At 48.5% G+C, this 23727-nt stretch overlaps 1 protein-coding gene across 3 annotated transcripts in view; it reads left to right on the forward strand.

The window, feature by feature from the left end:
* Zdhhc14 (zinc finger DHHC-type palmitoyltransferase 14) overlaps positions 1 to 23727 on the forward strand; it is a 256911-nt gene that overhangs the window by 222559 nt on the left and 10625 nt on the right. For all 3 annotated transcript variants that reach the window (XM_028888615.2, XM_028888616.2, XM_028888617.2), the window contains 3 exons: positions 5939 to 6041; positions 7566 to 7675; positions 14528 to 14630. In XM_028888615.2, the coding sequence (XP_028744448.1) occupies positions 5939 to 6041; positions 7566 to 7675; positions 14528 to 14630 (316 nt within the window). The remainder of the gene's footprint in view (positions 1 to 5938; positions 6042 to 7565; positions 7676 to 14527; positions 14631 to 23727) is intronic.

Genomic DNA, 23727 nt, shown 5'->3' on the forward strand with positions numbered 1-23727 from the left:
ATTCATATCCCATTTAAGGGATTACAGTCATTTTTAATCACGACTTATTGTTCAGTGCTCCCAAAATGAAAAGGATTTCCTGTGGTTGGTAAATCAAATGGTAATTGATTCGGCATTTGTGAAGGCTTTCCCCCTAGAAAGCCTCTTTATCTCCAATTTGCATTCATTGAGATACTTACCCGCCTGAGAGGCACCCACAGACTAATGGGCATTGGTCTATTTTAATAGAATTTACTAGAAGCTTGGCAGGCAGGACGCCATGTGACTCAGAGGGAAAAGAACGAAGGTAGCATGGGCTTTGGCTAGCCCATCCATGCGGATAGATGTTGATGTCCAAAAGACTACAAGAAAATAGAGACAGACACCCTCAGGGCTGCGTCTAGCTGCCCCTGTGCCGGGGAAATCCAGTGGCATCCTTAGTGGCACCTAAGCAAGAGCCACAGTCTCCCCACACTAGCCCTGCTCCACTCAGAAAAAGAGGCCAACGCCTCCCCACCACCCCCAGCCAGCCGATGGGAGGAAGGGAGGCCTGAAGCCTAGGACCCCAATTATGTCGCGTGAGATCACAATGTGGGTAGTGAATTGATTAAGGTTGAAGTTCTAAACTAATTCCAAAAGAAATATAACGGGAGGAAAGGAAGGGTGTCCCTGACCCTCCGTTGTGCGGGACTCCTTGTCAGTTTGTCTGTCCTTCCAGAAGGTCTTCATGAAGTTGGAACACATACTTGTATGTGGCTAAGGGGTTGCTTGTATCTTACAAGGACCCTACTCTTTGCATTGTTCTACAACTTGATTTTGTTTCAAAATACTACCTGGAGATAAATCTACCTCATTCATTTTAAATTACTTTCTACACTCTAAAGTATGTAGAGCCAGTGTGTTCTTTGGATGAATATTTACAATTCTCCCTTTATTTACCGTTCCAAAGGTGCAGTGGCACATGCCTATAATCCCAGCACTTGGGAAGTTGAGGTTTAGGACAGTACCTTTTGCTGGGCGACCATGGCAGGCTGCACACAGAGAAGGGAGGGAGGAGATTGGAGCTGGTGTCCAGTGGGGAAATTGACAGGAACATGGACTTTACCTAAAGGATCCCCAAAAGCATCTTGGGAATGTTGTGCATCCATGGACACCCGCCTCAGAATCGAGCATCTGTCCCTACTACAGACTGAATATTGCCCCATGCTTGTGCTGAGAGACGTGTCTGGACGCGTCCCATCCCATGTCCCATTGCAGTCCCTTCTGATGACTAGAGACGTCTCCCCACACCCTCACCCCGTGGCTGCTCTTTTCCAGAGCTTCCCCCGGTTCTTGTACACCTTGTCACCTAAATGACCATTACAGCCCATTTGTCAGATTCTGTTTCTTCAAAGCGCCAGTTGGAAGTTTGGTTGGGATCCTGGTCACTTCCGCCATGAATCTGGAACTCCCCACACAGGCGAAGGAGGTTGGAGGGCAGCGTTGTGGTCAGATCAAACCGTGAAAGTGATCTCAGTCCCTTCCTCTTTTTACAGAATCAGTCAGTCATGCAAACGGCCACAGTCGTGGGTGGGTGTGTGGCCAGGTGACAGACAGCACAGCTGTGTTTTTCTGCCTCTAGGTAGGATCGCCCCTCTGCTGGACGATGAAGGAGTCATTCCTGTGAGGTACACCTGCTTCAGTAGTGGCTGCCAGGCAGACACAGCCGTAGGCCACCTACGCGGTTTCTTATGCCTTAAATAGCAGGTACCTAGCACAGTCTCTCTGATGAGGACTGTGGGGTTCACAACTAAAGCCCCACCAAGAGGTGACCCAGGACCTTGGAAATGGCCGAAAGGAGAGCGCCCATGCAGAGCCCTCTAAATGTAGTCCTGGCCATTCAGAAGTCCTAGTTAATAAGGAAACCCACCAACACACATTTCACACTTGGCCAAGAAAGAACAGTCAAGTCTCTGTCTCAGTCTCACCATGATAAGCACTGAGCCTGCAAGGCTGTCTGTGGCTGCCGTGTGGTACTGCCTTGGCTTGGGGTCCTGGGAAGAGGTATGCGTCTCCTAGAAGTCGGTTCTAGGTTTGGTTCTGCTGTGACTATATGAGCCCTTAAAAGTGATTTGGTCTCTGGCCCTCAGCTTCCTGCCTGAAATAAAGGGATTAGAAAAAGCCAGAGCAGCTTGACTCAGGGCTCCTGTGTCTCCGTGGTGTGGAGGCGCTTCAGGGAAGTTTTTCTTTTTTTAAGTACTGAGATTATAAGAAAAATAACTTTTCTGTGCCTCTTTATGGGAAAAGATCAGGAACCCCAAGATGCTGAAGACATAGTCCGATGGTCTCCCACTGCTTGTGATTATCCTGAAGCATCCTTAGCCATTTTGCCTGGCTCTCACCCAAAGCTCCATATCACTTCTCCCCTTGCTCACCTCCCTGCCCTCCCCCCATAAGCAGAGCCTGTTCCCTGGAACATGGAGCTGGTGCTTGCCCAGCCTACTCTCTGGGTTCACAGGGAGGGCTCCGGAGGGTGTCCGTAGGCCAGCACTTTGAACATTCACACGTAGCGCAAACTCTTATGAGTTTAAGGGAATTCACAGCTAGCCTCTGGCCAAAAAGGAGCTGCCTGTCTTATTGGAGGCTGGATTAGATGGACGCGGAGCCAGGCAGTGGAAATGATTGTCATGCAAAGCCATCCCTGATTCAGTCAACAAACATCCAACTTCTTATTAAATTGACCCCAAACGGAATTTGTTTCTCTCATTTCTATTTTTAATCTTTATTTAATTTTTTTTAAAGTTTTATGTGCATTGGTGTTTTGCCATGGGTGTCAGGTCCCCTGGAACTGGAGTTACCGACAGCTGTGAGCTGCCATGTGGGTGCTGGGAATTGAACCTGGATCCTCTGGAAGAGCATTCAGTGCTCTTAACTGCTGAGCCATCTCTCCAGCCCTATCATTTCTATTTTTTAAAAAATGGAAAAAATATTTTGCAATTTTTAAGAGAATAACATGTCCCGATCTCATTACAGAACATATATTTCCATCATCAAGCTGCTGGCCAGTGAAATGCATTGTTGGAATATCTGTACCTGAATCTGTGAGTAGGCATAAGGAGAAGGTTTCCTTTGGTTTCCACAGAGATGCCCAGTCTCTTATAAAAAGGGCCCCTATCTCTCTGAACTGGGATGAGGTCAGCCGAGGACCACTGACCTCCAGCAAGAATTAGGAAAAGAATTAGCTAAAGATTCTTATGCTGGCCAGGCAGGCCTCTAGCATTCACCAAGAGCTCTGCTGTCAGTCTTCTTGTTAGGGTCTCATGTAGCCAAGGCTGGCCTCTAAGTCACCCTGTAGCCAAGGATTGCCTTGAACGTCTCCTCCTACATCCACCTCAGGATGTACTGCGATATCACAGGCAGGTACCACTATGCTTGGTTTTCCACAATGCCAAAGACTCAATGCAGGGCACGGTGCATGCTGGGCAAGCACTCTACCACCCGGGCTACAAGCCCCAGCTCGGCTCTGTGTCTACAGGGGATTCCTTCACTGCTTCCTTGGTCCCCTCGTTTGTTGAAAGGAAGTGGCATTTATCAATGAGCTACTCTCAGGATAGAGTGAGTCAGTTCCTGTGCCGACACGTCTCCAGTGATGGCAGCCGTTGTTACAGAAGAGCTGGCAGCATTATCAGCTGGGTGGGACAGCAAAAGTACCTCTCATTGTCCCTTGGCATCATGTCATCTTGTGACAGCTAAAAGCTCACAGTAGCGCTGTACTCCATTAACCAGTGAAGAAATGCCTCTGAAGCATAGAACATATTCATATAAAAGTTCCACTTTTCTAGGCTGGGGAGGTGGCTCCATTGGCAAAGTGCTTGGCTTGCAAGCACGAGAACCTGAGTTCAATCCCAGAACCCATGCATAAAAGCTGGCACAGTAGTGTTTACTTCTAATCCTGGTTCTGTGGAGGTAGAGACAGGCAGATTCCTATGACTCAATGGCCGGCCAGCCTAGCCTGCTTGGCAAGCTTCAGGCCTATAAGAAACCCTGACTCAAAAGAAATTTTAAAGGTGAGTGGCACAAAATGGCTCCCAAGGGTGGACTCTGACTTCTAAGTACACATGGGTATACACACACACACACACACACACACACACACACACACACACACACACACCATTTTTGTTTCCGTAAACCTCTACAGTTCCTCACCCACCCATCACACTGCCTCCTAATGGAAGCAGTTAGTAATTGCAGGTCACACTGCAAATGGAGTAGCCGGAAGTCTGGAGCCCATTCACATGCTCCACCAACCCTACCCTACTTTTACTTTGCAGTTTTTATGGCTTGTGTTTGAGCCTTCCTTCTGTGTTGACTTCCCCATCATTCCATCTGGGTTGTAAACGTCTGGTGATGCACAGGTGTTCCTGAGATGATGTTCGACTCCCATCTTTACTCTCTTTTCTCCCCTGGACCACATCTTTTTCCCAGCTACCATGTCACTTCATCTCGATGTCTGATCTTTTCCCTTAGCTGCATAAAGTTCTAACGAGTGCCACTGCCTAGTTATCCCCTCTCTGGTCACTTAATCTTGCCCCCCTGAACTCCACCTCTGCTTTGTAGACATGAAGTCTTCCTGAGCCACTTCCCAGCCCTGATAGGAAGGAAAAGAAATGACATGTGGGAGCCCTGGCCACTGGGATACATGAGCCACTGTTCCATGCACACATAAAGCTCCACCGTAGCCATTTCCTGGAGGAAGCATTTCCTGGAGGTTTCTGCGGCCCTGGCTAGGGGTTTCTTCCTTGTATTTCTCTTGTCCTCTAGACCCTCCCAACCACCTGCTTCTCCAAAAGCAGATGTTTGTGATGTCCTATGATAGTGACTGTGAGTCCACAGATCCGTTCTCTTTTTCCCGTTTGATGTGAGATTCTATGTCCCAATCAACAGCATCCATCATCATACAGAGGCACTGGGTAATGGACTCAGTTCTGTCATCGAAGGTGAATTACTTTCAACCTGGAAACATCAGTGGTGACACAGCACAGCCTGATCTATGTCCCTCCAGCCTTGGTTGCATAACGAAAGCACAAGGTTTCTTTACTTTCCCCAGTCTGTAATTCATTGCTAGGAGAATGCGAGATGTATATTTAAACCCCAGATCTGCCTCAGGATGAATTAGTTTTTCCTGAGGAACATCTGTATCTTGTAAATAGACTCTTATAAACATTTGTGGGATGGGAAAATTCTCTCATCCTTTCAAACGACTGCATTCTTGGTTGATCAATGCCATCTGGTGAAGAAGGCCAGGCTGTTCCTCCTTTGGTGGCGACACATCACGTTGAATGCCTGGCTTCCTCTCACTGTCCTCTCTCAGCTGCGGAGCTGGGCAGGGGGTCTCTAAGAAGGAGCGCCCCCGCCCAATTCCACACCTAGAGTCACCCTCCAGTTCACAGGCATGAGCGCATCTCACCTGCTGCGTGAACTGAGACCTGATAGGCCACAGAAGCAGGAGGTTCTGAGTCTCAGAAGCCATCCTGTGGGAGGGAGATGCTTGCTGGTGAGACAGTCCTCAGCCTTCAGAAGCTAAAACCAGAGGGACACTTCATAGTTAGTCCTTTCATCGAAGAGCTGAGCTGCGGCTAGCTTCCATCCATCCTTGGTTGCGCTACAAGTCTGGGAAGGTAAAGGTCAAAGGGGAAACTGTCCACTCTGAAGAAGTAAGTGATGGCCAGGGAGTCCAGCAGCCATTACAGAGCTGTGGGTGCCCACCCCTCTGCATTGGGGGAGGTGGGGGTGGCAGAGAGTATGAGTGTGGTCACTGGCCTGAAGGACGGAGGCTTCTGGCTGGAGATGGGGAAAGGGTAGAACTGAGCCCGGAACCCGCCTGTGGGGTTTCAGCCCTTCACCTCCTGTCATCCGCCTCTCTGGTAGCTGTGCCCACCCCCTGCTCTCCTTCTGTTGCTCTCCTTGACTCACCCACTGTGCTCGAGGCCGTGGTGTGCTTCTTCTCCGTCTGGTCCATCGTTGGCCTCTCAGGTTTCCACACGTACTTGATCAGCTCCAACCAGACAACAAATGAAGATGTAAGTTCCTGACGTGGGTATCTGCCTGGTGAGCCTCGGAGGAGGAAGAGGAAGGGAGAGGTCAGGGGCCACCTTCCCCTACATCCTACTCCAGCTGTGAGAACCTGGGGACAGAGGATGAAGGGAAAGCCCTATCAGGGTCCTACACGTATGTGTGGGGCATCTCTGCACCCGCCTACATTGTACCCTGATGTCAGTCCCATCCCGAAGATGAGCCGAGTGACACCAGGTCTGACCTTGAGAAGCCTCTTCCAACCCTCTTCCATAATTTTGGAGGCAGCTTGTCACACTTCCCCAACCAAAGACAGACCATGGCAGGCTGACATCTTGAGGGCTAATTTTCATCCTTAATATCTCTGGCTTCTGGAGGAAATTGCCCTGACCCGAAGTTGTACTTTTGAGTTCAGGAGCCTCTGCCGATTCATAATGCAGGGAGAAGGGAGGGCTGGGGGTGGAGCGGGAAACATAATGTTGGAAGCTCCTTCTCAGCAAGTCTAGTTCTCACTTGCTCTCCATACTGAGATTTTTGCCCGTCCATGCATGTTAAATGTTTCAGAACAGATCCAGTTTCCTTAAACAAAAGCCGAGGAAATGAAATGATAAAATAGATGAGAAACTGCTAAAACAGCACATTTGATTTGGTAACTATAAATATTGGAATCTGCAAAACAGACAGTTTTAACAAGAGGATGCATTCTTGATCTAAACTGGCAGTTAAGGAACCTGTGTTAATGTTGTTTCAGTTAGCATTCACTTAATTACAGCTTAGGATTGGGACGGCCAGGGATATGGCTCAATGGATAAGGGCATTTGCTCTGCCATCATGGGGACCTGAATTTGATTCCCCAGTGCCCACGTGGCCGGCCACACGTGCCTGGAACCCTAGCATTGATTGAGGGGATGGGGGCGCAGAGACAAGCGGAACCTATGAGCTCACAGGCCAGCCCTCCTAACTGAAGCCACAAGTTTCAGGTTCAGTAAGAGACTCTGTCTAAGGCAACAACATCTCTGGAGAGCAGTAGGGGAACCCAGCAGGCATCTGGTTCTGGCTTCCGTGTACAAAGGCCCATACCCCTACCTATGCATGTGCACGCACCACACACCTATGCAGCATAACATGCAATAAACAAATAAGACAGGTGCAAGGTATGAATATGAAAAACAGAGTCTCTGCTGGTTTTCATTAGAGGAACTTTTAATAGCACCGTATTATCTTAAATGAGGATTTTTATCCCAGAGACGGTCACTCTCTCCCAATCTAAGCTGCTGTTTGAGGATATTTTTAAGTTTTGTATAAATGCTTGTTTTCCACAGGGAGAAAATGCCTCAGTTTCTCCCAGTAAAGACTGTTTGTAGTGCTAGCCAAGGGAGCCAGCGTCTGGCATGTGCTAGGCAGGGGTTCTCCCTCTGAGCTACATCCCGGCCCTAGTTCACATCTTTCAAAGGCATCTCTGGGTCCAGTTTTCCCTAAACTCTGGCATTGGTACTCTAGACATTGTGTTATTGATGTTCCTTTTCTTTCAGATCAAAGGATCTTGGTCCAATAAAAGAGGTAAAGAAAATTACAATCCCTACAGCTATGGAAATATCTTCACAAATTGCTGTGTCGCCCTGTGCGGGCCCATCTCCCCCAGGTAAGAGTCACAGATCTCAGGAAAGCTGATGTCTTGTCTGTGGTAATGCAGCTCAGAGACGGATGCCTGCCCACCCCACCACCACCACCCCCCTGGAGCCGACCACACCCACAGATGACCCCCAATTCCACTGTCCTTTGTGTGTCCCTTAGATACACTCAGTGACACAGAAGCCCAGCTTCCTTTGGTCTTACGTCACTTCTTTTTGGTCTTGAACTGAATTTGTGTCCTATTGGGAAGAAATGTCCTCTGTTTCGTAAGAGGAAGACAGAAGCATGTGACCTCCTCACTCCTTACTGACTGACGCTGAACCTCTGGGGTGACCTGGAACCTGTGGTCAGCATAATTAGGGAGCCAGAGCTGTGTGTAGGAAGCAACTAGAAACCATATAGGGATAAATGCTAAAGGCTGAGGTGCAGACATGATGCTCACACAGTCCCAAGGGAGGTCTAGGGGAAACGGAGTAGGTGGTGTCACAGGGTGTCGTGACACTGAAGGTGGCCATTACTGGTGGCAGCAGCTGGAACCTTCTCCTCCCCCCCCCCCCCCGCACTCCGCACTCCGAGTGCATGTGTGTCTGTGTGTCTGTGTGTCTGTGTCTGTGTGAATGTGCACGCACGTGTGTGCACGTTTACCTCCTACCTGCTTTGTATGTATCGACTTTTGAAATGCTCATTCCACGCCTATGAAGTGGATACCATTGTCTTCTGTTTTAGGGGTAAGTAAACTGAGGCACAGAATCCAAATAACATGTACAAAATCACACGGCCAGCAAATGCTGGGTCATCAGGCCATCTGACACTGGAACCAGTGCTTGGGTTCCCAGGTCAGAATTAACACAAGTTCAAAATACAGCCGACTTTTGATGATTTGTGCGTGACACCAGAGTAGACTGTTTCTTCAGAAACTGATCTTTCCTCTACAAATACCAACGGAGCAGGTATCCGTGGCAGGTGTGTCTGAGTGGGTTTCTAATGGATTTGTACTTTCTCCATCTGGTCTCAAATGTGAAAAACAAAGAGAAACCACCAAGGTGGCCGGATAGCCTCCAAGGCAGTTCCCCTTGTGTGTGCAGCTCTCACTGATGTGTGCTTGTGGGATGCATACTCCATGCTGCTGTGAGCCCCAGAAAACCCTCATCAGAGAAGAAGAGTAACTGGAGGGGAGGAACAGCCCTGACATGTAGCCAAGGCCATTCAACCACAGAGCAAGGCTGCTGTGTTCACATCATGGAGGAATCACTAGAAAACTAAAAATGGGTCCTCTCCCAACTTTGGCCCCGAATGTTAGGAGTGCAGTATATCTCTCTCCTGAACTAGGAGCCTCTGGGGAACCCCATCTACTCTGTTTGTTTTGCTTTGTTTTTCGAGACAGGGATTCTTTGTGCAACAGTCTTGGCTACCCTAGAACTTGCTTTGTAGACCAGGCTGGCCTCCAACTCAGAGATCCGAGTGTCTCTGCCTCCCTTGTGCTGGGATTAAAGGTGTGTGCCACTGCCACCACCACCTGGCTCCCCATCCACTCCTTAGGGACTCTGCTTAGGGAACAGACAGACGGGAGCAGGCAAAGCCCAGAGAAAGGAATTGCCTGGAGATGAGGGTCAGACCCCTCATGAAGAGTTCCAGATCCCCCTGGGCTGCCTTCTCAGGGGTCCTTAGGTCAGGAAATATCTTGAGAGCTATGAATCCCTCACCATCTTAGATTGTCTTTCTTTGAGAGTGGTATTGAGTCCTACAGTAGGCCATGGAGAGGACCTGGAGGAGCATAAGAATAAAGACCCAGACCATTATTCCCTTAACCAGAATACACACTGGAGTCCAGGAAAGGAACTGAAAACCCCCTCATTCCGTCCACAGCTCTTCCTATTCCTGGTCCTGGATTTGCATGTGGCCCTGCTTGTATATTTACAGATCAAAACTTGTCGTGACCAAAATGGCCTCCCTCACAACCGGATTGACTTGGTGTTTGTGCTGGCTGGTTTTATGTCAGCTTGACACAAGCTGGAATCGTTAGAGAAGACAGATCCTCAGATTCCCCATGAGGTCCCGCTGTAGGCAAACCTGCAGGACATTTTCTTAATTAGTGGTTGATACGGGAGGGTCCAGCCCATTGTGGGTGGTGCCATCCCTGCCCAGATGATCTCGGTTTCTATAAGAAAGAAATCTGAGCAAGCCATGGGGAGCAAGCCAGAAAGCAGCTCCCTCCATGGCCTCTGCATCAGCTCCTGCCTCCAGGTTCCTGCCCTGTGTGAGTTCCTGTCCTGACTTTCTTCCATGAGGAACAGTGATGTGGAAGTGTGAATTCATCAAACCCTTCCCTCCCCAAGTGTCTTTGGACATGGTGTTTCATCACAGCAAATGCAGCCCTAACTAGGACAAGTTGGTACCAGGTCTGTGGTAGACCTGGCCATGTTTGGGGGAGGACCGTGAAAGGACTTTGGAATTTCATGCAAGAAAAGCCGCTGAGTGTTCAAGGCTTGATGAGCTATTCTGTAGGAGCCTGGAAGATAAGAATGTGGAGAGCTGTGCAGAAGATGGAGGCCTGGCTTGTGAAGTTTCGGGGGGGGGGGGACGTTTAAAGACTCAATCAGGGCCATTTGTCATTTTGAATTAAGCTCCTGTGGTTCTGGTTAGCTGGGGCTGAAGAATTGCCTGTGATTAACAAGATTCCAGAAGTAATGAAATGAAACCTTTGCTTTGCTGGGACAATCAGTGCTGGTCAATTGGAGCTGAGAAATTAGTGGTGATTAAGAAGAGACCAGGTTCGTTGGTGTGAAATCTTCTGGGAAGCTGTGATCCAGAGACGGCCAAGGTTGTACCTTACACCAGCAGCTGAACTTGATAATCTACGAGTCACCCAGGTGGTACTGGTTTTGAAGGCATGAAGGGGTCACGGAGAGCAACTGAGGCTCGGCACTGTGAGAGGTCAGGAGAGGCCATTGGTGAAGGTGCAGCCTCAGTAGCAGTTGAAGGCCAAGGAGTAAAGGCGTCATGCAGAGAAGTCGAGTCTTGGCATCATGAGAGAGCCCAGAAGAGGCTGTTGGTGAAAGTGCGGCCCAGTGCCAGCAGAGACCCCAATGGTGTGGAGATGCCAGAGCCATGACCACCATGAACAGCAGCAGCAATGGAGTGGAGTCAGCCGGAGCCTAGAAGACAAGCTGTGTGTGCTGCGACGGCAAAGTCCGAGAAGCGACCCAAGCCCCTTGGAGGAGCCCAGAAAATCACGAGTGAATCCCAGACATCGGACATTGAGTTGTTTATACTGTTGGAGTTTGGTTTTGCTTTGTTCAGACTGTGACTGTGCCCTGGTTCTTCCCTCTTGAAGTGAGAGGTATTTAATTTAATTTTGATTTTTACAGGAGTCCACCAGTGAAAGACTTGGAACTTTTAAAAGAGATTTTGGATTTTTAAGGAAATTAGACATTTTAGACACTGAAGTTTTAATGTGTTTGAATTTATAAGGAATGTGGGACTTTTAAAGTTATGTTTTATATTGTGATATTAATATTAACGTGCCATCTTGGGGATAAATGAGAAAGGAAAAGTTCTAGTTGAAAAGTGATGCATTCATGTGTCAAGTTGACAAGAATTCAGTTGTACTGGCTAATTTTATGTCAACTTGACACAAGCTAGAGTCATTAGAGAGGAGGAACCCCAACTGAGAAGATACCTCCATAAGGTCTGGCTGTAGACAAGCCTGCACAGCATTTTCTTAATGATTGATGGGGGAGGACCTAGCCCAACATGGTGGGGCCATCCCTGGCAAGTGGTCCTGGGTTGGAAAAGAAAGCAAGCTGGAAAAGCCAGGGGGAGCAAGCCAATAAGCAACAACCTCCATGGCCTCTGCCACAGCTGCTGTCTCCAGGTTCCTGCCCTGTTTAAGTTCCTGTCCTGACTTCCTTTGATGGTGAACAGTGATGTGGAACTGTAAGCTGATCAAACCCTTCCCTCCTCAAGTTGCTTTGGTGATGATGGTTTCATGCACAGAGAAACCCTGTCTCAAAAAATCTAAATAAATAAATAAATAAATAAATAAATAAATAAATAAATAAATGCAATAGTGACCCTAACTAAGGGTGTTTTAGCCGGACTTGGCCATGGTCTTTAAGATCCAAGTTCTTTGAAAGGGACACTTCTCAAGAGTGGCCTCCCCATAGAACTGTTTGAATTGCTTGCTAATAAGGTAAACTGAGATCTGCCAATTGAAATGTTTACTTGAGCAGGTAGTGAGTCCTGATTTAAACAGCTCCAGTCTAGAAACAGTCTGAGGGTCCTTAGAAGGGAAAAGAGGAGGTGTGTGTAGGATGAGCAGAGAGAGGCCAAAGGATGCTCTAGATCGGCGGAGACAGGGACTGCAGCTCTACTTGGGACATTTGAGTGGCAAGTCCCTAGCTGCAGTTTCTGAGATTGGCATGCTGAGCTGGGTTTCCTTTTCCTTGTGAGGACCCAGGATGCTGGCTGGAGTGATCTCTACCCGCTTCTACCCCACCCCATTGAATCAACTTGACAGGGAAAGGACTGGGCTCCTCTCTGTGTGTTAATGGGCACCCCTGGGTTGGCCCCAGGCCAATGAAGGTGATGATGTTCATCTCTGTTCTTCCCTCCTGGCCTTTCTTGCCTTCTCTTCCCTCAGCTCTGTGTCCTCATGTAACAGGACCTTCCCATCAGGCCAGTCCGCTCAGCAGTGCCATCCACCTCAGACATGGCTTGAGTTGCCTTCTCTTCCCAAGAAGGAGGCAGTCTATGATGAAGGGGGTGGTCTAGCGAGTCAAACAAAAACAAAAACAAAACAAAAAACAAAAAACAAAACTCATCATGTGCAGGAGGGGGCTAGGGAAGAGTGAAAGACTGAGGAAATGGGTAGGGTACCTTAGGGTTTCTGTTTCTTTGAAGAGACACCATGATCACAGGAACTCTTATAAAGAAAAGCATTTAATTGTGTGGCTTACAGTTTCAGAGGTTTAGTTCATTATCATCACGGTGGGACATGGCAGTGTGCAGGCAGACGTGGTGCTGGAGCTGAGACTCCTACATCTTGATCAGCAGGCAATAGGAAGTGAACTGAGATACTGGGTGTAGCTTGAGTGTATATGAGACATCAAAGCCCACCTCCACTGTGATACACTTCCTCCAACAAGGCCATGCCCACTCCTACAAAGCCACACCTCCTAATAGTGCCACTCCCTATGAGCGTATGGGGGCAATCACATTCAAACTACCACAGAGGGTATGAGGGAACCTATCTTAGTTGGGGTTTCTATTGCTGTGACACTATGGTTAAAATAAACTCAGAGAAGAAAAGGATTTATCTCATCTTACAGCTTGTAGTCATCCAGGGTTCATCCAAGAACCTCCCATTGCAACTTCTCTGATACAGGCAGAGCTGTTCTCCAAGTGGTCAGGAATACCTATTACTACAGACCTAACCTGTTGTCATGTGCCCTGTTCAGGCCTTAAGGATTCCTCCAGGGAGTCTCTGAAGCTAAGTCTCCTGGTACTACCTGTATAGTACTTCCTAGGGTGCTATGACAAAGTGTCACGAGACGAGGGGCTTGAAATAACATACAGTTCTCACAGTTTGAGATCCGAAGTCTGGAATGAAAGCATCAGCAGTTGAGCCTTGCTCCCTCTACGTAGGAAGTGTTTATCCTTGCTCCGCCCAGCCTCTGGTGGTGGCCAGCCGTCCTTGGTCTGGAGCTTCTACATTCTAGTCCGTGTGCCTGTGTTTTGTGGCTTCCTTCCCATGTCTGTTTCTCCATACAGCACTGCTGTCTGCCTTCTCTTCTTAAGGACACCAGTCACAGTGGGCTGAGACCCTCCTCAATTAGGAAATCATCTTCTCATGGTTACCTTTGCAAAGTAACCAGAGGTTACAAATGGGGTCGCACTCACAGGTGTGGGGATTGGTACAAGTCAGACCATAGTGTTCCCCCTCAAACCAATGTCAGTGGAGAGAATGTGGCTTTGGTGGGGATGATTTGAAAATAAATACAGAGAGCAAAGCAGAGTACATGCAGGTGTGGTCCGCTCCGGTCTCCCACAATGCACCAGCACAGTGCGGGCACTCCAAGTACATTTCTGACTGGGTGTGATAAGATGACATGACCTTGAAGCTGGAGAGGAACAATGGTGACATTGGGAGCTAAGAGGAAGCAGCTAGGGTCTGTAGCAGGTGACAAGCCTTTAGACTGACAAGGGGAACAAGCAGAGCCACGGGCCTCGTTAAAAGCAGAAGTGACAGGGAAAGATATAGCTCAATGTTAGAGCACATGACTAGCATACAAGGTTCAAATCTCAGTACCCTAAAGTAAAAAGTGACAGAATTTGGTAACTGGCTTCATGTAGAGGATGCATATGGGATATTCCAAGATGTCAAGATGGGTCCATCACAGAAAGAGCCTGTTCTAATCTCTTTTCCTATTTCTATGATAACACACCCTAATAAAAAGTAACTTAAAGGAGGAAGGATTCTTTTGGTTCACAGGTCAAGGATAATTCACAATAGGGAAGCCAAGACCGGAGCAGCTTGATACAGCTAGTCACATTGTATCCACAGGAAACAGAACAAGGAATGCTTATGCTGAGCTCGCTTTCTCCTTTGTATACAGTCCAGGATCCTAGCCTGGGGAATGGTGCCCCGGACAGTGGGATATTCCCACCTCAGTTCACCTTAATCAAGATAATCTCCCACAGACATGCCCATGGGCTCATCTCTCAGGGGATTCTCGATCTCATCAAATCAGCACTTGAAATTATTCATTCTAGAGGGACCCCAGCCTAGACATTTAAATCACATTGCTATCATCTTTGAGCTTTTCCTCACCCTCTCCTTCCTGTGTGTGTTCTTCTGCAGTCTAATCGACAGAAGAGGATACATCCAGCCTGACACGCCACAGCCAGCAGCACCATCCAACGGGATCACTATGTACGGGGCCACGCAGTCGCAGAGTGACATGGTAGGAGCTGTCCACAGCCGGGCCACTGCTTCCTGTGAAGCTTTCTCTTCTACTGACATGCCCTCTAACCTAATAACACATGTCTGGGGGAAAAAAAATGCCTTAGTAGGAGGGACATCTGGAACACCCATATGACTGACATGCTAGCATGGGGGAGGTGAATGGCCAAGCTGCACAGTATTCAGGGAGGAACCATGGTATCTAGTTTGATTAGCTTGTGACTGAAGACACACACACACACACACACACACACACACACACACACACACACACACACTGTCTCTTTGCCCCAAGTGCACATGGCGCATTGAAGGAAGCCCCTGCCTCAAAAGCAGAGAGCTGTCAAAGGACAGGATCTACCTTCCCACCAGGGCTGGACCTGAATGATAGTCTCTGTTTCCTGTGCTGTCCATTACCCAGTGTACGATGCTACTCTAATAACGCACCATGCTTCTTTAAGTGGGCAGTGGGCAGCCCACTCCATCTCCGCACTTCCACCCTGAATCTTAGACCGGCCTGCAGCCGCTCTGTGCAATCCTCGGACCCAGGGCTCCATTATTTACAGTGTAACTCAAACTGCCTGCACACCTCTCCAGAGCATGCCTGCAGCATGCACACTCCACTGTAAAGCAGGAGGTTGAGGGGGAGCGGGAAATGTCTTACCGTGAACATCTGTGCCATAGCGTGTTGACCCTGACCCTCACAGCCTGAGCTTCCTGGGGTATTTGGAAGCCAGCGGCCTCTCCGTGTGCCTAAAGAAGCTCCCAGCTTCTGCGGAGCTGAAGTTCAAGTCCCCGCCCACCCCGCTGTTGGCTGTTTGTGCAGCTGAGTCTCCTACGTGGAGTTTCTGTGTCACCCAGGAACTGGCTTGGGGGTAGACTTGGGGAAATCTTGCTGCTGAGCGTAGAGAGGTGCAAGGTGAAGGTTGGTGGCAGCCTATCTCCAAGACCTAGAGGTAGGGAAGTCATCCCATTCCCTGGTCACCCGTGGCTCCAGCCCCTGCAGAAGGATGCTCGGACTCATGGTTCGCGAGCTGTGGTGTATTGGTTGTGTTGTGTCGCACCACTAACTAATAGTCTCCTTTGAAAGCAGTATGGACATAACACAGTCTTTGCAACTCTTCTCCATGAGCATCCACCCAGGCCCACCCAAGGAACGCTGGAGGCCTCGTGCCGTATTTCTCAGAGGGAAGCAAGAACAGGGAGAGTAGGATATATGCTTATACAAGGGGTGATACTGAATTTGTTAGGCAACAGATGTCCAAGACACCTAACAACCTCATTTAATCCTAAACCAACAGTGGAAAAATTATCACTCAGTTTTTTTAGCTGTAAGGGGAGTATACCAGAATGTCCACCAGGGTCTATTGACTGCTTCTCTGACTGGCACCCATGCTGATGTACATGCGTACTCCCACCATGCATTCACCCAGCGCCTCCTCCAAGGTTCTTGCTGTGCGCTGAGTGCTAGATTCCAGGGATAGGGGGCTTATAGTGCTGATCACCCCCCTCCCCCAATTCAAGGTCTTTGCAGTCAGCACAAGATGGAAGCAAGTCTATGAAGGCAGCACTGGAAACCTTCATAAATGGACACCAGTGGCCGTGTATTAGTTTCATGACTAGCATCCCTAGCACCGATGGCCCCAGACGGCTCTGTGTGGTCCTCGGATTTAGAAAGTAAACAAAGACCATCCTGAAGGTGCTGTAAGCCACTCTGGACTCTGTAAAGGGACATGGATTGGTTGCTTTTATATTGCATCGACCAAACTACCTGAGAGAACAACTTAAGGGAAGAGAGATTTATCTGGGCTCACGATTCAGATGGTTCAGTTGACGATTGCTTGGACAGGACGTGGTGGTGGAAGAGTGTGTGCTGTAGAACTTGGCAGCAGGAATGCATGAAGAGTGTGTTCTTCTCTCCTGGGAGAACAGAAAGCAGAGCGGGGGAGGGGAGAGTGAGAGCAGGTAGGAAGAAGATGCCCTCTTTGAACAAACACCCAAGTGTCCTACTTTCTCCTAGAGGTTCCAGAACCGCCCACCACTGGTCACACCCTGTGAGCCTATGAGGGGCATTTCACAGTCAAACCATAATAGCAGGGAACTATGTTGTGTCCATCTGTGATCCTATGCTCTTCCGTCTGTCACAGGAGCCGTACAGAGGCATCTCTTCCACATGGGGGTGCTGTGGAGTCAGCCAGCGGCAAGCTCTGGGAGTCCAGGGTGCTGACCATTATATGGTGGAACTGAAGCCAGCCTTTAGATACAGAGGGGACAGAGGGAGGGAGAACTGACTGCAGAGACCAAACGGCCAGCACTTACCAGATAAGTGAGCTTGGCAAGTTCCGTAGCCTTTCCCCGACCCCACATTTTCATCCATAAAGTGAGAACATTAGTGTTGTCATCTGGTAGGGCTTCTGTGACGATAAGTGGGTTAATGGAGAGCATCTAAATCTTGCCTGACACAGGGCAAGTACAATGTAAGCATTTGCCCATATTATTCCCTCCCTGAAGTTCATGGGTAGCAAGATCCAGAGCAATTGTAGTCTTTTGAGCAGCTGGACAAGAGAGGATCTGACCGATGAGTGTGAGAGCTGGGTTCCTCCTACCTGTTAGCCCCCTGACCCTTCGCAGCTCATCCTGCCTCTCTGGTCCTCAGTGTTCCTCTTTTGCTATGAGTCCGATCTTTGAGCATCACATCCCAACACGTAGGATAACCCCTCCTAGGAAGTGCGAACCATGACTCTCGGCTCTTCCTCCTCCAACCCATCATGCCTCACAATTCCCCACACTGAGGACGTCCATTATTTCTGGAGGATGGAGGCATGCTGCCATCTGGTCTACATGCCACACTCCCCTGAGAGTCCCACTGTGTATTTCTCTTCTCATTTGTCTTATGTTTCTGATGTATTTCTGGGGTAAATCCAACTTGGTCATGATATGCAATTATCTTTTTTACGATTCTTGATGCACTTTGCTGGTATTCTGCTGAGGCATGAGAGACGTGGTCTGTAGTTTCCTTTTCCTGTAAAATTCTTTCAGTGTTGGTATCAGAGTGATTCTGGCCTTATAGAATGACTTACTTCAGAAAATTGTCCACTGGTCTTCTGCTGAATAAGTTGTGAAAATGGATGTCGTCTTTTCTTCAACAATGCAGGAGAACTCACCAGTGAGTCCTCTAGCCTTGGGCTTTCCTTCACAGACAGTTATTTGGCTCTGTGCTTAGGAGTCTGTTCCAAGTTTCTGTTTCTTGGGCAGTGTCAGTCATGGGTGTCTCCGTGGAGATGTGTGCCTCTCACCCATTACTGTTGACTCATATCTGCCTTATATCTGTACTGTTCTATTCCAAAAACAGATGGAAGAGGAGATAATGGAGGGCTGAAATGTTAAAACAAACAGAAAATTACAATCATTTGTAAATGTGGAAGAAAGAGATAGAGACTTCAGGGCAATTAAAGAAGCACACGGTGGAGGGCTGGCCAGATGGCTCAGTGGGTGAAGCTGCTTTCCATCCAAGGAGACAAGCCTGACGATCTGTGTTGGACCCCCGGAACACACATAAGCCTACAAGGAGAAAACCAAGTCTGCCAAGTTTCCTCTGACCTCCACACATATGCTGTGGTATGCACACACCCATACACACACACACACACACACACACACACACACACACACAGTAACAAACTTTAACTCATTTTAAAAGCACACAAAATAATTCTCAGAGGGGTAAGAAGGGATTTATTTTCAGAGGATAATCTTTGTTTTAATCTGTGTGTGTGAGAGAATGTGTGTTTGTTTATGTGTGTTCCCATACGTGAGTACACGTGCACACATGTCACAGCACACATGTAGAAGTCAGAAGACATCTTCAGTTCTCAGTCACTGACTTCTGCCTTGCCTGAGACAGTGTCTCTTACTGTTCACTGTTGTGTATGCCAGGCCGGTAGCCTGTGGTCTCCTGGTGACTCTCCTGCCTCTGACGCCCATCTTGTTCCTGCATGTGGATCTGCACCACCACGTCCAGCTTTATGTGGGCCCTGAGGATCCAAGCACACATAGGTCCTCACACTTGGATGGGGAGCACTTTACCCACGGAGCTGTTTTCCCAGCCCTGATTGTGGTGTTTACTTTATTATTTTACTTTTAAAGATACATGTAACTCTCCCAGCTGAGAGACTGGCACCTCCAGCCAAGCAACTCCACCAAGGGTCACAGATCTTTTACCATTGCTCTGCTCTCTCTCCCTTTGAGTAGCATTGGGGCCAAACACACATACCCAGCAGTTCCCCAGAGCTGTCAACATAGGGTAAAATTAGCGATGGTATTTTAAGAGTGGCAGCACATAACTTCTTTGGCGCTATTAGAACATTCCTTTCGTTTGACTTCCTAGACTACCTGTAACAGACAATAGACATCCCACCCACAACCATCTCACACACACACACACACACACACACACACACACACACACACACTGCCAGCCCAACAGAACCAGGACCAGCAGGGTGTGACCAGTACATAACAGCTCCCAAGCCGCCTGGTGTCTAATGCAGCCTGAGGTAGCAGGGCATCTCCCCTCCGCTCCTTGGAAACAGGAGCAGCTGGCCCAGATGTTTGCCAAGAGATCCATCACTTTCCTTTTTATGTATTTATTGTATATAGTTAGCGCCACAACCAACTCTGAAAAATCTTGTATCCTAATCTTCAATGTGAAACAAACACGCAAATCCATTGAGTTAGTCAGAGTCGTAAAGTGAACTTCAAGCCATTTGGAAGCAAAGCCAAGTTTATTTGGTACAGACCCACACTGCATCAAATGATGCCAGGCTGAGGTTTCTCTCTGTTAATAACTTTTAAAGTGTTGCTATTTGCAAGGACCGTCTTGTCCCTTCTCATTACAGCTTAGAAGGTATCCCCATTTGCGGTGATCTGGGTGAGAATGTTCCGCATAGGGTCAGACATTGGAACACTTGGTCCCCAGTTGGTGGAACTGTTTGGGGAGGTCTAGGAGGTGTGGCCTTGCTGGAGTGCTTCCCTGGGAGGTGGGCTTGGAGGTTTCAGAAAGCCTCACACCGTTCCCAGTGGGTAACCCTCCCCGTCTCCTGCTCCAGCCACCGTGCCCACCTGCTGCCCCTGTCCTGCCATTATGAACCTTCTGGAACCATAGCCGAAATGAACCCTCCATAATAAGAATGAATTTCTATAAATTGCCTTGGCCATGGTGTCTTATCACAGCAATAGAAAAGTAACTAAGGTACCATTTTACAGAGAACAAAGCTGAGGTTTAAAATCTTGGGTAACTGGCTTGTATTTGTTCCTGACACTGTGACCAAACACGTGACAGAAATTACCTAAGTGGGGAACTGAGTCTTTGGCTCCTGGTGTCTGTCCGTCCCGACTAGAAAGGAGTGTGGAGCAGGAACTTCCCATCCAGGGATGCTGCCACTCTGTGGGCTTTCTCTTTCCCTTCTATTCCATCCGGACCCTCCAGAGTCCATGTTTGTGCTGCCTACATTCTAGGTAGCCCCCCTCTCCCCCCCTCCTCTCCTCCCCCCCCCCCCCCCCCCCCCCCCCCCCCCCCCCCCCCCCCCCCCCCCCCCCTCTCCCCCCCCCTCTCTCCTGGAAACAATCACAGACATACAAGATGTACCTCAATCTCATAGGTGCTTCTGCATCCAGTCAAGCTGACAGTGAAAATTAGCCATCACACTCCCAAGGGTCATATGATGCAAGATGTCGCATCCCCTGACACACACACATGTTTCTATTTTAAAAGCTCTTGAGGTCAGAGAGAGTTCAGCAGTGAAGTGCTTGAGGTCCTAGAATACATGGGGTCCTAGATTCAATCCCCACCACTGAGATAGGGCAGCCTTTGACTGAGGGAGACATGACTGAGGTGGCATTCAGAAGGCTGGGGCGGGAAGATCATGAGTTCAAAGCCAGTCCATGATGTATTGTATGACTCTGGGAGAAAATGTCCTCAATTTTGGTACCCTTTGACCTGACCTTGACCATTGGAGAACTGAAAAGACAATTTAGTCTGATCCATTATCACTCCACCAGCCTGGGAGCTCACCTGACTTCCAGTTAGTCAGAATCCCAGGGGAAGGTTCACACGTGGAGATTGTTATAGTCCCAGAGGTGGTGATTGCTTCCCCCTCCCCTACCGCGGGAGCTGAGGACCGAACCCAGGGCCTTGCACTTGCTAGGCAAGCACTCTACCACTGAGCTAAATCCCCACCCCCTGGTGATTCCTTTTTATCTTTTAAAAAATCTTTTGATTTATCATGTGATTTATTTTAATCATATTCTTCCCCCTCCCCATATCCTCCCAGATCTTCCTCAATTTCCTTACTCACCCAACTTCATGTTCTTTCTAAAAAAAAAAAAAGAAAAGAGAGAAAGAAAGAAAGAAAGAAAAACAAAAACCTGAAAAGCCCTCCCCCCAAAAATTGAGTCTGTTTTGTGTTGGTTAACTGCTCCTGAGCATGGGTCTGCCCTGGCATGTGGTTGATACCCCCAGTGTCACACCACTGAAGAAAACTGATTTTCCCTTTTCCAGCAGATAGCTTTCTGGCTAGGGGTGGGATTTTAATCCCCACTTCCCTCCTCTGTACTGGAATTTTGTCTGGCAAGTGCTTGCATGGTTCCTGGGCACGCTGTCGGTCTCTGTGCATCCATATGTGCATCAGCCCTCTTGTGCTTGGAAAACACTGGTTTTTTGAAGTCATCCCTCGGCCCTTTCTGCCTCCTCTTCTGCATAGATGCCAGAGCCCTGAGGGAGTCTTCCACTCCGCACATTGTCCAGTTGGGGTTCTCTGTGTTAATCACCACCTACTGCAAGAAGCAGCTTCTCTAGTGAGGGCTGAGGGATGCGATGGTCTATGAGGATGGCACTTTGCTCTACGAGTGATTTTACTGCTGTACTTGCTCAGCAGAAGGACAGCAGTAGATTTCCCCAGGCCCATGACTTCTCTAGCCTCAGTTGTCAAACTCATTGTCAAGTATGGGCTCCATCTCATGGAGTTGTCCTTTATGGTCGAGAAGGCGTCCCTTACCCTCATGACACCTGTATCGCTATTGCTTGCCTTTTTCCATTTTTCTCCTCTCCACTTTTAGCCATATCTGTAAGCAAAAAGATCTCCATCCACCCTGAACATGACACCAGGATCTAGACAGAAGTCTTCTTTGGGTCATACCTGGCAGTGTGGCTCCTAGAAGTAATAGCTTTGAGAAGATCAAATTAGTCCATGGGCTAAGGGAGCAAGGTCACGGCCATTTAATCCCCTGGGTGCGATGGATAAATGCCTGTGCATTTTCCAGGATGACAAAAAGAATTTTTAGACCTGGAAAAATAAAAGCAAATTCTGAAATATGAAAACTGCAAAATTAAAATTAGCAAATGCCTAGTTTCCAGGAGTCCATGAGCATGCCAGCTTCATTAGTCATGAAATTTAGCATTCATGAAAAATTAATCACATTTTATAAATGATTTGTGTGGGGCTTTTTCTTATTCCCTAAGAATTCCTGAGCATGCATGTGACTTGTGAACGAAGTGGCTCACAGACAGATAAACGTGAAAGTCTAGTTCAAGGGTACCTCACTGAGTTGCCTCTGCTGTGAGGACCCCAGGGTGGCTCCATGCAAGAAGTCTTTTTGGTCACAAGACTCCCACCCACTGATGAGAGTATTAGCAAGCCTTTGGATAAGCCTGGTCTTTGTGGACCCAGAGGTTAGAACTAGGTCCTCAGGTGGACTTGGGACTCCAGTCCTCCTCAGTCCAAGAGAAAAATGTCCAGTGCCCAGAGCTTGTTGCTCTAAGATGCCAGGCTGGGGAGAGCTGAGTACTCCCAGCAATGATGGACAGGGGATAGCTCAACATCGACCTTCCTTCAGGGTCCCTTCCAGTGCGGATGCCACCTCGGCCCATGCTTCTTGCCACCATGCTGCCATTGCTCCATTCTGCCATCTGCTTGTTGGCATCTGTCTTCATTTTTTTTCTATTGCTGTGATGAAGACCACGATCAAAAGCATCTTAGGGAGAAAAGGGTTTATTTGGCTTACCCATCCTGAGTCACAGGCCATCAAGGGAAGCAGGAACTTCAGGCAGAAACTGAAGCAGAAGCCATGGAGGAATGCTGCTGACTGGCATTGCTCAGCCTGCTTTCTTATAAAACTGGGGACCACCTGGCCAGGGGTGTGGCCCCACCCACAGTGGGCCGGGCCCTCCCACATCAAACACAAGTCAAGAAAACTTGCCTACGGACCAACCTGAGGGAGGCATTTTCTCAACTGAAGTTCCCTCTTCCCAAACGATCCTGGCCATGTCAAGTTGACAGCAAAGTAACCAGCATACCGTCCAAGCACGTAGAACACATTTATGGTTTCCAGTGCCCCGTGCCGTAAGTCCCAGACTGACCAGACTGGGGCCAGAGGACACAGCTGTGTGACAAGAATGGCACTGGGCTGAGCTCTCACCCACTCACCTCTTCCCATTCACGCCCACCTATATCACGTGTGTTCACCATTTCCATAACCTAGCAGCTGTGGCCTCTCACGGGCTGTACCAAGACTTTTGCATGGATGACACCTATGACCTCCACAATGACCCCAGGAGACTGGCATCAATGTTGCCTCCATTTTACTGATTAAGGAATCAGGTATACAGAGCTTTGGGAAGTTACCTAAGGAAAACACAGTTTGACCTGAGTTCTTACTCTGCACCCCACGCTCTGTGGCACCTAGTGAAGAAATGTGGAAAGTGGATGTGTGTATGAGTGTCTCCCATAGTCTCTCAGTCCCCACAGCCTGTCATCCTCATGACCCCGCCCCCATGAAAGCCTACTGTGGGGAGAGATTTATCATCAGTCGTTCATACCCTAAGGAGAATGAAAGTCAAATTTCAGGGACCTATGAATTTCAATGAATTAGTATTTGACTTGGATTGAAAAAGCATTTCACACTAGGTATGGTGGCTCATGCCTATAATTTCATCACCTGGCAAACAGAGGCAGTTAGAAGTTCAAGGTCATCCTCAGCGACACAGCAAATTAGCTGGCTTGGGCCACATGAGATCATGTCTCAACCAGAAGGACTAGAAA

Source organism: Peromyscus leucopus, chromosome 8a (assembly GCF_004664715.2).
Source record: "Peromyscus leucopus breed LL Stock chromosome 8a, UCI_PerLeu_2.1, whole genome shotgun sequence".
Classification (NCBI taxonomy): Eukaryota; Metazoa; Chordata; class Mammalia; order Rodentia; family Cricetidae; genus Peromyscus; species Peromyscus leucopus.